The sequence below is a fragment of the Opisthocomus hoazin genome, chromosome 4 (assembly GCF_030867145.1).
Source record: "Opisthocomus hoazin isolate bOpiHoa1 chromosome 4, bOpiHoa1.hap1, whole genome shotgun sequence".
NCBI lineage: Eukaryota > Metazoa > Chordata > Aves > Opisthocomiformes > Opisthocomidae > Opisthocomus > Opisthocomus hoazin.
In genome coordinates, this window is record NC_134417.1 from 33,504,072 (window position 1) to 33,519,554 (window position 15,483).

Below are 15,483 nucleotides of genomic sequence, written 5' to 3' on the forward strand. Positions count from 1 at the left end.
GGCAAAGAAAATACCCTGTAACTGCATTTAGAAGTGGTGGCAAACCTCTGTCATTCCAGCTTTGCATTTCCTACCATGGCTACAGTTCTACAGTCACCTACAAGTCTCATTCACCCAGTTTTAGCTTTCCTTACAGAGGAAGGTGGACGTATTTCTTCTCTGAACTGTTCCACTCAGCTCACGTGGCACGAACCCTGGCTTACCTGAGTCTAAGTGCCAGGGGTCGGTAGCGGCTGACATTGGTGGGATGGTGAGTGGAGATGCTCCGCAGTTGGATTCCACCAGTTCCCCCTGGATGTGGACGTGAGAGGAGGTGTTGGTAGGTCTCAGAGCCGCTTTGAGTGGAGCAATCTGGTTGAACTGCACTCTCGATAGGCAGCCAGTGAATCCTGGGGTGTTGTATTTATATATATCTTGGTCAATCTTCCCAATTTCTACAGGAAAAAAAAAGATTAATCAAAACAAGACAAGGTTTTGGAAAGCACGGTTGATCTGCACACTTGATTCCCAGAGCTCAGTTCCCAAGTGTCTCTCTCAGGAGACTGAGAACGTGTCAGACCGTGCCAGGTTTCTTCACATTTCATTACAGATTAAAGCTGGAAACCTTCAGGCCTTGGTGTGACTCGGTTTCTCTGCTATGCTATCATTAAAACGAAAGGCTGGCGTGAAGGAGTCATCAGAGAACAGAAGGCCAGGAAAAAAAAACTTCTTTTCCCCCAGAGGCTGCGAAAGAGAAGGCAGATGGATGGTCATTGCCAGGGTCTCTCCTCCCAGCTGAAGCTGCGAGAGATGTCCCTTCCTTCACAGCAGCCCGTCACCGTCCTGCTCCTCTCAGTGGGCTGGGACGGCTCCTGTTCAATCCCATCCCCTTGACAGTGACTCCCTTCACCGGGAGACCGGCTGTCCCTTCACCGGGAGACCAAGCGTCCCTTCACCGGGAGACCACACATCCCTTCACCAGGAGACCGGGTGTCCCTTCACCAGGAGACCACACGTCCCTTCACCAGGAGACCGGGTGTCCCTTCACCAGGAGACCACACGTCCCTTCACCAGGAGACCGAGCGTCCCTTCACCAGGAGACCAAGCGTCCCTTCACCGGGAGACCACACATCCCTTCACCGGGAGACCGGGTGTCCCTTCACCAGGAGACCACACGTCCCTTCAGCCCGAGGTGGACAACCGCCCCTCCCCAGCCTCCTTCCTTCCTGCGGCAGCGCTGAGAGGTGGCGGGAGCCCACCCACCCCTGCCGCAGGCTGAGGAGAAGCGTGCCTGCGCCTCCATGACAGGCCCTACGCCGGCTGAGAGCCCACCGCAAGCTGGCCATTTTGCACCTCACCGCTGTGGGCTGATGGGCAAGCCGGCAGCTGGCGGCCATGGGGCTCCACCCCTGATCTCCACAACAACTGTCGTCCAACAAAGTCCCCCAAGCCCGAGTAGTTTTCTCACTCATAAAACATCAGCTGAACCGATCCCAAAACGCTGGCCGTAACACGTTGTGCGTGCCCTGACTGCCCAGGAGCCTGCAGGCTGCTCACGGCTGTTTTCCTTCTGCCAGGACCTGTTGTGACAGCCCGAGTCACAGCTGAAACAAAACCGGCACTCTCTGTCAGCTGGCTGTGCTGGCGGGGGTATTCACATTTCAGAGCCCCACCGCAGTGTCTAATAGAATATTTAGGTGGCAGCGAGCAGCCTGGCTTCCTTTATTCTACGGTAGCGAGGCAAAGGACACGCGGCAGCATCACGTGTGTGCTGTACCAGGGAGTATCGCTCCGGAGGCACTGAGATGCTTCCAATCCCTTCCCCTGGGATGGCAGGAACAGGAGTGAATGCCTGGCCCTGGAAGCCAGTGGGAAAACATCCCCCTTTGAGCCGAGCAAAGCAAGACGGCATCCCCGCGAGAGAGAACGGGGAGCAGCCCCAGGCAAGCTTTTCGGCTTGGAACAAATATAAGGGCTTGAAAAATGGCGTTTCTGGAAAAAACGATGCATATAAATCACAAGATAGTGTCACAAAAAAAGAAAGAGGGTTTTCCTGAGAAGTGTGAGGAGAAAGAGGGAAAGAGTTTTACTGTCAGATTTTGAGGAAGAGCTGGGAACCAAAGCACATCCAGGTTTGAGTTTTGCTACCCAAAAAATCAAATCAGAGTTACTAGAAAATGCATTACAAACCTTCTGGATGAGGTTCTAACCAACCTAGGATTATATGCAGTCTGAGCTGCTGACACTTCTGGCCCCCACCATTTAAAAAGGACGTTAAGGTACGTGGATGCGTCCCGAGGAGGGCCCCAAAGCTGGGGCAGGGTCTGGCAGGCATGTCCTCTGAGGAGCGGCTGAGGGCTCTGGGTCGGTCTGGTTTGGAGAGCAGGAGGCTGCGGGGCGACCTCACTGCTCTCTGCAGCCTCCTGAGGAGGGGACGTGGAGAGGGAGGTGCCGAGCTCTGCTCCCCGGTGCCCAGTGCAAGGGTGTGTGGGTTCCTGGAGAGGTGGTTGATGCCCCATGCCCGCCAGTGTTTATGAGGCATTTGGGCAATGCCCTTCATGCCCTGCTCTCACTTTTGGTCAGCTGTGACGTGGTCAGGCAGTAGCACTAGATCGCTGTCGGTCCCTTCCAACCGAAATAGTCTGTTCTATCCTACCATGAGCCATATGTCAGCGCTAGTCCTAGGAGTACTGAGGGCTCGGCATCAGGGATACGTATGAGGACTTTCAAAGCTACTAACCAAGCAGGGCCGTTTCAAGTACGCTTTATTTTCTGGGTATGCACAGTAAAAATGATGTGGGGGAAAACTGGTGGAAATCGGGCAAATCTTGAGCATGATTAAAACAACTTATTAGTTTTCACACAGAACTAAGCTTTACCTTTTCTGTCTTTGCAACCCTATCAGAATGATCAGGACATTTAAGTCCCCTCCCGCCAGCATCAGGATACAAAAGCAAGATGCATCATCTGAAAATTACTTGCATTAACTCTTTAAGTGATCCACTGTACGGTAATAGATTTGTTCTATCTCCACTGCCCACCCCATTTTCGCTTTTCCTTCTCATCTGAGAACATCCTCCCTTCTCTGCTAGTGCTTATCCAGCCTATATGGGTATTACAGCCACGTTTCACAAGCTGTGAGCCGCGACTGTCACCTATGACAAAGTGGAAACCTGCTCAGGAGTCAGCTAGAGACAAGCTCAAACACACTAAAACCGTTGTATTAGTCATGTCTAATGGGTCTTCCATCCAGCTCTTCTGTAAGACAGTGGCTTGACCAAACAGTTAGCATCACCTCTTTCAAAAATTCGATAGTAAAACAGACACGCACGCACACTTTCCACGGCTGGTAGAAAAGCTGTACAGAAGCCGGAGTCCGTGCATTTGAATGCAACTTGTAGACCATATCACTCAGACAGGATTAATCTCTGACCACAATATTCACCGTCTCTTACTTCAGTAAAATATTCATGGTATATTCAGTGAGCAGCTGCCATTTTGAGTAATCTTTGTAGTCTAAGGACCAATTAGAAGACCATATTTCTCTTTAAACACTGTAATGGCTGTCTGTAAGAGTTTAGTGATTACCTTTTATTCGCATTATTGTATATTCTGTGGAACTTCATGCAGCAATGCTAACAGCCTCCCACTCACAACCCTGAATGACAAGAACAAAAATCCATGAATCTGATTGTGCTGCCTCAGCACCACTCTCCTCTAACTAAGTGATGGATACTAGATTCCGAAAGAGTTCAACAGAAAAACCAAGGAACCCTAACAAGGCATCTTGCAGAAGACCTTCATTTTTGGTTAAACCACTCCACAAATGATGGCTGTGCAAGTCACCTCATGCAGATTTACCACCAGCTCCCCTCACCTCAGTGCTAGAAAAAGGTGGATTGACCTCTGTGACTGCGAACACGTTCCTTCCCGCGTGCGCCCCACAGGGCTCAGCACACCGATACCCTCTGATGTTAGGCAATTATGCTTTGCTTCCATGTGTATCTGAGCCTGCTATAAACCCACCCCCGGAGAGTGTAATGATTACATAATGAAATATGCCTTTGTTGTCATGACTAAAATTCAGCTTTCTCTCTATATCAAAGAGGGGAGAAAAAGCAAAGATGATAACCACATTATTTAAAATACAGGGAAATGTACAATGAAACTACTTTGGATTGTTCTAATCTTCAGCGCATAAGCTAGTGCAAAGTCATATAAATATTATAGTATATATAGTATTATCATTACCTAATAGCGGTATTAGTATTATTGCTTTCAGTTCTGATGCAGCAATCTTCTGCTGGCACCCTACCCAAAAGCATTTCTGTAATAATAGACTTCTAAAAATACCACTTATGAGCCTTTTTTAACCATTTGCTCCCTTGATCACACAACCTGCTGACTTGAGGTGAAGATCACGATTACAAGACAGAGACTGTCCGGGCAAACCCATTCTAGCAGAGACGCACTGCAGCAGACAAATCCTTAACACTGAACATTCACACAATAGCTATGCAACTGCCTACCCAGATTACTTCAACATTTACAAAATGTATAAAACTAGCACACAGTATAGTAAGAACCTCACAGATGTTGCCCCATGTCTTCTGTGTTATCATTCACTGAAGATAGACTTCACATCAATTACTTGTTATTTATGTTTTGTTCTTTCTTTAACAGTAAAAAGACAGAGGAATTTAATCCTCAAGTTCTTGCTTTGATTTCAGGGCTGATTTCCCATGGCTGTGGCAGAAACAAGCCACATAGTGATGAAAATAATACTATTTCTCTACTGAAAATGATGTGCTACTACTGAAGAAGCTCTTTTCCACCAAGGTGAAAAGATGTAAAGAACACCTATTTTCGAGCATGCTGATGACAGAAGGCACCATTAATAAGTATGCAACAAGTCGAAATTAATTATTCTATGAATCTAGAAGAAAACAAGCAAAAATAAATTTTGTAGAGGAAAAAGTTGTGGCTGGACCTGTGCATAAGTAACAAATGTATAAGTAGCACGTGGCAATACCAGTGTAATTCGGTTATCTGGTTTTTAAGCCTTTTTGCGCTTACTACACTACCTGTAGACGCAGAGTTATGGCTCCTTGCCTAGGCACTATTACAAGAAAAAAAAAATAAACAGTTTGGTTCAGGTTATTCCCAAAATTGACTTAGTTAGCATACATCTGATGAGCTATTTGTAGAAGCAGAGACATGGTCAAATATAGTTTGTATCCACCCTTCTCTATTTTCCCTATCTACCAGTAAAAGATTTATGGAGTACCACGGCGCTTCTGGTAGTGCAAAAGGTTACCGCGCTGCTGGAGAGGTCCAGCTCTTCTTAATTCTACCATTTGTTTTTTCATATGTTCTTGTAGCAACACTTAGCAAGTTGAGAGAAAAAACAACAGCCTGATCTAGCGGAGAAAAAAGTACAGTTCCCCAGGTGTGGACCCTAGAATGGTCAGCACGCGCACAAGGCTCGGCAGCACAACGCTGCACGATCCAGCGCGGCGCTGGGCCATGACAGTACGTTCAGGCCACAGGTGGGAAGGTGGCCTTGGCCCGCGTTACACACTGACCTTGGGAAGGGGGAGAGCAGAGCCAGTCCGTCGTCAGCCGAGAGGGAAACGCTCCCACTGCAAATCTCCGTAAGCCTGCGGAAGCTTTTCTGATTAAACATATCTTTGCTGAGTTTATTTTCTATTCTAGCTGATCTGCACTTTTTTTTTTCTTTATAGGACTCTGAAATGCAGATCAATACAGAAAGTTATAATAAATTCTGAACCTTGCACAGTGTGCAGTACGTACAGAGAGGATTAAAGCATCTATTTACTGCGAGTTACGTTCCATTAGGAAGGAAACGTAACAGAACTTGACGTACAGTTTGTGGGTATGAGCAACAATGCATGTAATAAATATCCTGTTATGAATTCCCTTGGGGCTTCCCAGTGATGTCCTTCAAAGCAGAAACATGGCACGGCTAAGGGCACTTCTAGTACAGCAAGCCTCTCAGTAAATGTTCTGGCCATCCAGCTCTTCTTTCTTCCGTGGCAGTGGGAAAGCTCTGCCCGAAGCAGCACACGGCGGGGCAGGGAGAAGAGAAGCGCTATGTACTGGAGCGATTTTGGTCGCGACAGAAGACGCCTTTCAAACAAAGGAAAGTCTCAGCAGCACTACCAAAGCCCTTTCAGTTCAATTTGCTAAAGACCATTTCTCACACAATTTACACAAGCCGTCATTTCAGTTTTGCTTTGAAAATGGTGAAAAATCCAGCTGTTTGGATTTAGGACAATGACCTATTTACATGAGCCCATTTACGCCTAGAAAGACAACAGCTTAATGATTCTGGAAAGACCGTGGTTGTATCAGCAGTGGGAGCAGTCCAGCTTTGCCACGGGGCGGTATTTCTGGCTGGACTACCAGGAGGCTCTGCTATTTCACTTCAGAGTAAGCATCCACTCAGCGGGTAGACAGAAGGTTATCCGTTATAAATCTCTATAACCCTTCAGCTAGCTGCACTAAATCGAGCCTAAATTATCTCTAGCTAATATTTTAATAGACTGCACAGGTGAATTCACCGATTCAATTAAATGGACCACTAATTGCTTTCGGGTCAACCTTAGCGATAGATTTTCTCTTCCAAATAAAGCACGGTGTGTTCTCTTGTTCCCTGTACTCAGAAAGATATCTTGTAACACTACTTGCTGCTCAAAGATCAGCCCAGTCGGCATCTTAAGCATCTCCGTGTTACTGTGTCAGGCTCCACATAATACAAAGCAGTTTAAGCTCCGCTGAAAGGAAGCTATTGATTTCAAGAAGTCACAGTCCACTGAGATTACTAAAGCACTTTCTCTTATTTGCAGTATTTGATGCCTAGCTGGAGTAGTTCAACGCATCATTGAACCCTGGCATGCGCCGATACTCAAGGACTGGCACGGTGTAAAATAACTGAGAGCACCAGTGAACTAGCTTGAATCACACAGAGTACAAGTCATAGGGAGAACGTGTCTGGGGTGGCATACACCTGCTAGAATGAAGCCCCAGGGCGAAAACATCCAAGTTAGGAGCAGCTACCATACACCCAAAAGGGGGATAACACCAGACAACGGGAAAAATATGTTCTGATACATTGCCTGGGTCTTCTGATAAACATCCTCCAGTATGAAGATCAGGGACCTGCTCGCTTACTGGCTGCTTATACCTTCTCGGCCCTAAGCTCAGCCATATCTATAAAAAAAAGCATACTAATGCCATTCAACTGTGTAGATACCACGTGTGATATCAGACACGCCAAACAACTGCAGTACGAAGCACGGAAGCTAAACTCCCAGAACGATGTTTAACGGAGCTGTAGTTGATGAGAAACAGCAAGGCACACACGGGCACCTAACTGAGCTACTGCAAAGACTTTCCATAGCCCTCAAACTTCCCTAGCTTTTCATTTCAGCCTCTCCATTAAAATGCAGTAAGTGGTACAAACCCAGTATTAGAACAACAGGAACTTTATTTCATCCATTACTCCAAACTGTGCTAGTGCATGCTGCTCTCCGGAGACACGTACCGGTGCAACAAGATGCTCAGTTATGGAGAAACTATTTCAGGGGTGCTTGGGGCAGCAACGGGGCGAGCGGCCCCCGAGCAACGGGGACCTGAGCTTCACAGGACCCGAGTGCAAATGACTACCGACTGCTCTTCATGCAAAAATCCAAATCCCGAGTAGCAGACACACTTTTTTTCAGCCCATGGGTCTGCAAGGGCCAGGCGGTATCTGGGTATCTCCCCACACGTCCCCTGGGGATGGAGTTAATGTGGTGAGAAGCTGCGGGGTGGCCTCCAGAGCCCCTGGGGCTGGGACAGCTGTCCTGTCACCCCCTCTTCTGGCACGTGTGGCGAGAGACTCGCCATCCCCTCCACCCTGGACGACTGGTCAGATCCTGAAGTCAGATGCCTTCAGACATGCCTACACCTGACGTCTTTCCAGAGCCTCCAGGTACTGCCCACAGCATGGCCCTACTGTGCGATGTGGTCCTTCCGTGGCTATTTCAACGTATCCTTCTATTGTAACTTATCCAGTTGTCTTTTATAAGAAATTACAGCTTGTATGGAGTAATTTTGTTTAGACAGTTTATGTCTAGACTGACAAACGCACTGCCCACCCTCTGAAACACAGAGAAGATGCTGTTTGTGGTGTACGGAGCACTGTGCCAGAAACCAAAGGAAGTAACACTCACCCAGCAGTGCCAACCGATAGCGCCGCGCAGCAAACACAGGGTGCTTTCATTTGCTGTCTGACACTTCAGAAATAGCCTTACCCACGGTGCAAGCAAGAGAAAAATTGCTTATGAAGACTGTAACAGCTCAGCGCACGTTTCGGTTGCAGCAGCAGCTCTATCAGCATCGCTGAAACAAAGGCCGGCTCTCTATGAAACGTTCCTGATGCTTTCTGGACAAGCTGGAACCGATCAAACCAGGTGAAAAACACAGAGGATTAGAGAACCCGAGCTGGCGTGGAAGCTGCGCCGCGGCCCTGGAGCACTTCCAAAAGCCAGTGCCCGGCAGAGGAGTTACAGCTTTCAGGTCACGCTGTAACGGAGACAGTAAATCACTGATGTGAAATGTACTCCTATCAGACTCCCATTATCGCAGAAATTATAATAAAGGCTAGCGCTGGGCTGCAGCACCTCAGTCAAAAAAGGCACTGTGAAGAACGCTATGAAATGGGGATATTGACAGCGGCCTGGTTTCACGCTGCCACAAATGAAGAGGGTTTGAGAACAAGAAGTTGGATTTTTTTTCTGCTCTTCTGTACTGATGGTACAGTTACTGAATGTTTCCAGATTTCATATGGGATGTAAGATTTCCTGGAATATTTCATTTCAAAATTTCATGTGTAGCCAACAGCAGTGATTCTTCGGGAATTCACACTGCCCTTTAATGAAAGGGAATTAACTGATGCTTCAACGTTCTTAGTAATTGTATTGTAAAAGCCACAAAGAGTAAAACTGACCGTCACTTTTTCAAGGAGACAAGTATTTTCTTCACGTTTTGCAACTGACTTGCTGTACAGCCTCGAGCAAGTCACTTCAGATGTTCACATCAAACTCCTCCCCTCCCTCTTAGCAGGACACTAGCTGGGATTTGTCTCGCTTGAGACGTTTGGAGATCTAAGCTAAGAAGGTATGGACGTTGCTTTTAAATATGAAAATGAAACACCCCATAAACTTCTCACGACTTTGGAAAGGTCACTAACGGAGGCACAGATCGTATGGCACATCTCCATCGGTAAAAAAGAAAGCTCTCCTCAGGGTAATGGAACAAGGCAAATGCAGGGAAAAGGACAAGAAACACCAAGTTTCCAGAGACCTTTTGTTGCCAAGGAACGACACCCAGCATGCAGACGTCAGCTAGAAGTCTTGATTTTGGCAGAAGCCATCAAATGTTCCCACTCCAGAACAGCCCCTGAGAAGCGTTCAGCTGGGGACAGAACCTCAATGGGGACAGAACCTGTGCCAGTGGGACCAAATCTCCCACAGGTCTGGGGCGAAGAGAGACCTCTCCGTGCATCACTCTTTATAACCAACTACTGTGTCCAGTTCTGGGCTCCTCAGTTCAAGAAAGATGAGGAGCTACTGGAGAGAGTCCAGCGGAGGGCTACAAGGATGAGGAGGGGACTGGAGCATCTCTCCTACGAGGAAAGGCTGAGGGAGCTGGGCTTGTTCAGACTGGAGAAGAGAAGGCTGAGAGAGGACCTTAGAAATGCCCATAAATATCTGCAGGGTGGGTGTCAGGAGGATGGGGCCAGACTCTTTTCAGTGGTGCCCAGTGACAGGATAAGGGGCAATGGGCACAAATGGAAGCAGAGGAAGTTCCAGCTGAACATGAGGAAGAACTTCTTCCCTCTGAGGGTGACGGAGCCCTGGCACAGGCTGCCCAGGGAGGTTGTGGAGTCTCCTTCTCTGGAGATATTCAAGACCCACCTGGACAAGGTCCTGTGCAGCCTGCTCTGGGTGACCCTGCTTCGGCAGGGGGTTGGACTGGATGTCCCACAGAGGTCCCTGCCAACCCCGAACATGCTGTGATTCTGTGATTTCATAAATTTGTGTAGCATTTTATTTCTCCTCTAGACAGCTACTCATTCTCCCCGGGTACCAGAGGCAAAAAGCTCAGCCTGTTGTCTAAAGCAGGAGCCCCACATGCAGCCCCTGAGCTGATGGAACAGGACACCAGTAATTCTTCAGTCAGGCTGCACCATGCACCTTGACTGCACACCCTCCTGAGGGCTAACGGGAATCTTTTGATTGAAAAGCAAAGTGCTCAGCACGCGCTGATGTAGCCAAAGCTGTGCAAATCAGCAGTTCTCAAGGCAAAACTGCCTAAGAAATATCTGACAGTTAGCTTCAAGAATGATTCTTTTTTTCTACCCCACACTCTATCCTCTTGACATGCAAAAGCACTGGGATCACGGGCTGAGGGTAGCAGAAGGGCAGCCACCACCAGGTGCTCCATCCACAGCAAAGAATCCAATGTTTCATCTACTTTTTGTCTGCAGGCAGGTTCTAAAGAGAGCAAGAGGAAGCGGATGATGGGGGAGAAGAAATTACATAGTTGAAATTTCTTTTAAAAAAACCCAAACCACATATCTAAACAACTGACCAAACAATGATGCAATTTTATCATCATAGATATCACTATGAAAAAATAAGAGTTATCACAGACAAAACATCCTCAGAATTAGCTGGGACACTGTATTTCAGCAGGATTTATAAGCCCATTCTAATTTATGCTCATGATAAATAATCTTCACAGCACGCACCTTTCATAACCCTTAGAGAAGGAGGTAAAACACGTACATAGAGGCAGCATTACTATGCCAAAAAAAAAGAAATATGCATTTCATTCATACGGTTTGCCTGAATGTGCTTTTATGTCTTATGGAAGCTGGCTGCAACATCACTCAGCAAATGCTTTTCAGGCCAGTCAAATAAGTCTCTCGCAGCCTGTAGTCAAATGCAACGTGTCTTGGCCAAACTCCAACGCATTTAGTTATGTTGTGCTTTTGTTAAAAGTACATTAAAATAACAAAATTTCAGTCTGATTATTACTTTGCATTTTAATGGATCCCCTTTTATGACTATCTGCAAGTGTCCTCGGACTACGCTTTGCGTTCTGCATCACCATTCTCAAACCTCTTCATAACACTGCAGCCTCATCAAAGAGTGGGTGGGCTGAAATTCCCTCTCTCGCCTCCCTCCTCCCTTGCTTATCTTACTGTCTCACCTGGAGATTGTGAAAGAGCTAGAATAAGCATCTGAAGAAGATTCACGGTATGCAGCTAAAACCGGAAAATGATTTTTCAGCAAGATATTCTTTTTATTCATATACCCTGTATGCCTTAGGTTAACCTTCTGTGTTCTTGATTTTTTTTTTTTTTATTAAAAACATAAAGATCTGCAATCTGTTCGTAAAGAAACCACTTTTAGGGATGTTAGTATCACAAAGATACAACTTCTCCATCAGTCCCACATATTTTTTCTTATTATTTAAAAGAAATCCACAGCTATTGCACCCACAATGTTGGATTTCAATGCAATGCAATGTATAAATAAAAGTTTTTTGGGAACTGCCATTTTTCAGAAGATACGCATGCTGCCACATTATGAACAAGCCATGACCTTTATAAGTAGTGGCAATTTTAATTCAGTTATCAAAAGCCTGAAAACAGCAAGCAAATGAAAAGCAGAATGCCAGCCAGGGTGAGAATGCTGTAATTTAGCAGGTCATTTTTCTTCCAACTTTTTCATTCCGTTTGCTTTACTTCTTCGTTTGGAATTCATTTTCTCTCAGATCAAAACATACACTTTTTGTACAGACAACATCAAACTAGCTGTAGTACTGGAAAACACCATCTACTTTCACAACTGGGAAAATCCTGTAGGACAGTGCAGGGAAAAAGAATCTATTTCATTTCTGAGCAGCAATTTCTTTTATGCTCTTTCTCTGCTATTGCATGCTTCACAATTTGAAGCTGAGCAATTCATATCTGAACAGCCTCTATTACGTCTCAAAGCCAGTGACGGGGCTGATCCAAGAAATGCCGCAGGCTTTTGCTTCTTTTCTTTGTTACAAGTCTGCCTATGTGAAATACTCTTTTGTATTTCCTCCGCTGGAACATGCTGACGTGCAATACATTCACTCCTGAGAAGTACTGCCACTCCATGCACAATGTCAAATTATCATAAAAATTTAACAGCTGCATTAGATGGATCAATGGCTTCTCTAGTTCATTGTTCTCTCTTCAAAAAAATAAAAGGTGACTGATGGGAGATGATTCACAAGCAGTGCACCAGCACGGGGCATGCAAACCTACCCTCTCCCAGAATACCTTCTCGGCTGCCCACAAACGTGGGCTTTAAACCTTCCTGAGATGAAGGTTGCGTCTCGCCTTTTGTATTTAGCTATTGGCAGGACTGGTCTCCCATCAACCTGTCCAAACTTTTCGCAACCCGTTAATGCTACTGGCCTCCAGAGCATCCCACGCCAGCGAGTTCCAGCGCTGAACTTCTCGCTCTGGGACAAACGACCTCCTGCAGCTCGTTTAAAGGCTGCAGCCTGGCAAGGTGACCGAGTGTCTCAGCTGCCTGCGCTGCGGAATGTCTCCACCATTATCGGACTGTACTGTGCCAAAATTCAGGTACACCAACTAAATCACCCAAAAAGAGAGCTCTCAGTCTTTGGTTTAAAAGAAGCCTTCAGGCACTTTTGAGAGACAAAGCCCTACAGAAGACCCTGTCCACCTCCAGGCAGTGGAAATCACGATTCCATATAAAGAATGAAACGTAGAAGCACTACACCATGGTCTGAAATCGAAAACCGCTCCCTCCCTCACTGCACAAAAACACTGGGGATGAAAGAAAGAGACGCGGTTTGATGCCAGCCAACAAATTTCACTCCAGGAGAAACAGTCAGGGAGCACACACCTCCCCTCCCAGTCCTGCCCGTCTCAGGTGGAACACGCACAGCTTAACCAGACCTGCACTGCTCTTCAGGTCCGACGCAGAGTATTACGTGCCAAGCATCCTCAGGGTGCGTTATTTCTGCAACTTCCATGATTTGCTCATGCACAGCAGGTAACGACAACGGACACCTCGACAAAAAAGACAGAGCGCTGGGTGTGTGTGGGGGGGTGGTGGAAGAGCAGGATCGGACCAAACGCAAGGACTAACTTGGTGGCTACCTCTGCATCTCGTTAGCTGGTGCAAACCAAACTCGGAGCTGCCCTCAACCACACTGCGCGCTACCAACGCGCTCCATCGTTCTCATCGCACCCCAGCACGGAGCAGTGTTCCGGCGCAGCGTCCGAGGGTACTCGGGGGTTCCTGATCCCAAACCTCAGGTTTTCTCCGGAGGGATGGGGAAACCTTCGCTCACGCTGCAATACAAATGAATGCAAAAAAAAAAGAGAATTGCGGCACCTTGCCACGCTTGCTCCAGCACACAGCAAAACGGCGCAGTGGGTTAGCTGAAGATGCTGCACTGACAAGAAATACTATCATTTTTTCCTTTTTTCATTTTTTCCCCCCCAAACCTTGTCAAACCGACGCTGTCACTTGCTTCTTCCCTCAAACCTTGCCAGTCCCCAAGCGCCGCAGACCCTGCTCCCCGCCAGCTCGCTCCTCTCCCAGCCGGTCCGCACAGAAACACACCCAGCCCCACGCCGCGGCACCGCCTGCGAGGAAAGGGCCAGCAAGCCCCCCGCCGCCCCGCAACCCGCCCCGCAACGCGTCCCTGGAGGGGGGTGGGGGTGTCCCTCCGTGCCTCCCTCCCTCCAGGCTGAGCCCTGGCGCCAGCTCATCACACCGGCGGCCCCAGCCCCCCTCCCGTTACCCCGCCGCACCCAGGCTACCTGCCGTCCTCCGAGCCCGGCCCTCCGAGCGGTGGGGAGCGGTGCGGGGCGGTGCGGGGCGGCGCGGCCCGGCCGGGAGCCGCGGGGCAGCGGCGCCCCCCGCACGGCGGGGCTGCGGCGGGGAGCGGCCGGAAAACGCGGCGCGGAGCTCAGCGTTGCGGAGCGGAGCCTCCCCCGGGCCTGCCGGCGCGGGAGGCGGGAACACGCGGAGTGGATCCAGCGCGGGAGCGGGAGGGGGCCGGTTTCCAGCCCCGGGGCGGGTGTCTGGCCCCGGGCCCCCAAGCGCGGCTGGAGCCCCGCCACCCCCTTCGCCCTTCTCCCACCGCGGTTTTTCAGGGCACTGAAGCTTTGAAGCCGCCCTTGCATCATGACCCGGCGCTGCCAAGTGGCCGTTCTCAGGGAAAAGGTGGATTTTTATTCATTTTTTTCCTTACTGCTGAAGGTTATTCCAGCATCTGATGAGTTTTGAAAGGCGCAGTTCAAGTGCTTCTGCTTTTCATTGACTCACACACAAGGTTCCTGCGTAAGAAGCTGCACAGAATGGTTTCAAGAAGTTAAAATGATGGGGAGAATATCTCCTGCTCAGTGTGGAGATGGAAGAAGGGAGACTCAGCAGCCGTCCTACACAGCACCGGAAAATGGAGGGGTTAAACCAGGCCATTTCCAGCACCATAACCACCTAGCAGCACTGAGATCTGAGACCACCTCCTCCTCCTCTCCCCTCCTCAGACTGACCAGTGCCTCCTCGCTCTGTCCTCCTCTCCAGCGTCACCACCACCTCCCTCCCCTCACCCCCGCTCCATCGCCCGTGCTGCCATGCGGGGAGAGGGTCCCTCAGGCTGGGGACAAGGGGAGGAACACAGAGGGAGCAGACGCAACTCAGGGACGGAGCCCTGGCCCAGGCTGCCCAGGGAGATTGTGAAGTCTCCTTCTCTGGAGATATTCAAGACCCGCCTGGACACGGTCCTGTGCAGCCTGCTCTGGGTGACCCTGCTTCGTCAGGGGGTTGGACCAGATGACCCACAGAGGTCCCTTCCAACCCCGACCATTCTGTGATTCTGTGATTAAACCCCAAAGAGCCAGCAATAACGTAGGCTACAGCTCACACAGGACAGCTGGGCTTGCCCATCGCTCTCTGTCGCCACTCACCTTGGTGCTGCCAGCGCGTTATGGTGGCACCAGCGCAGGGGAAGATGCAGCAAGGCTTCAGGGGAAGGAGGCTGCCAGCACCAACTCGGACCAAAAGTATCGCTGCAGCCCACCAAATGCACTGGCCAGCGGACTGATCGTGATGTGGGTCGGCTCAGCTTCTTCTTCAGCGAGGAGACAGAAACACAGAATCACAGAATCACAGAATAGTCGGGGTTGGAAGGGACCTCTGGGGATCATCTAGTCCAACCCCCTGCCGAAACAGGGTCACCTACAGCAGGCTGCACAGGACCGCATCCAGGCGGGTCTTGAATATCTCCAGAGAAGGAGACTCCACAACCTCCCTGGGCAGCCTGGGCCAGGGCTCCATCACCCTCAGAGGGAAGAAGTTCTTCCTCATGTTCAGAGGGAACTTCCTGTGCTTCAGTTTGTGCCCGTTGCCCCTT

General features: G+C 48.9%; 1 protein-coding gene across 1 annotated transcript in view; it reads right to left on the bottom strand.

The window, feature by feature from the left end:
* CNTNAP2 (contactin associated protein 2) overlaps positions 1–15,483 on the bottom strand; it is a 1,116,355-nt gene that overhangs the window by 27,513 nt on the left and 1,073,359 nt on the right. Inside the window, exon 22 of the mRNA XM_075418555.1 lies at positions 204–434. Within this exon, the coding sequence (XP_075274670.1) occupies positions 204–434 (231 nt within the window). The remainder of the gene's footprint in view (positions 1–203; positions 435–15,483) is intronic.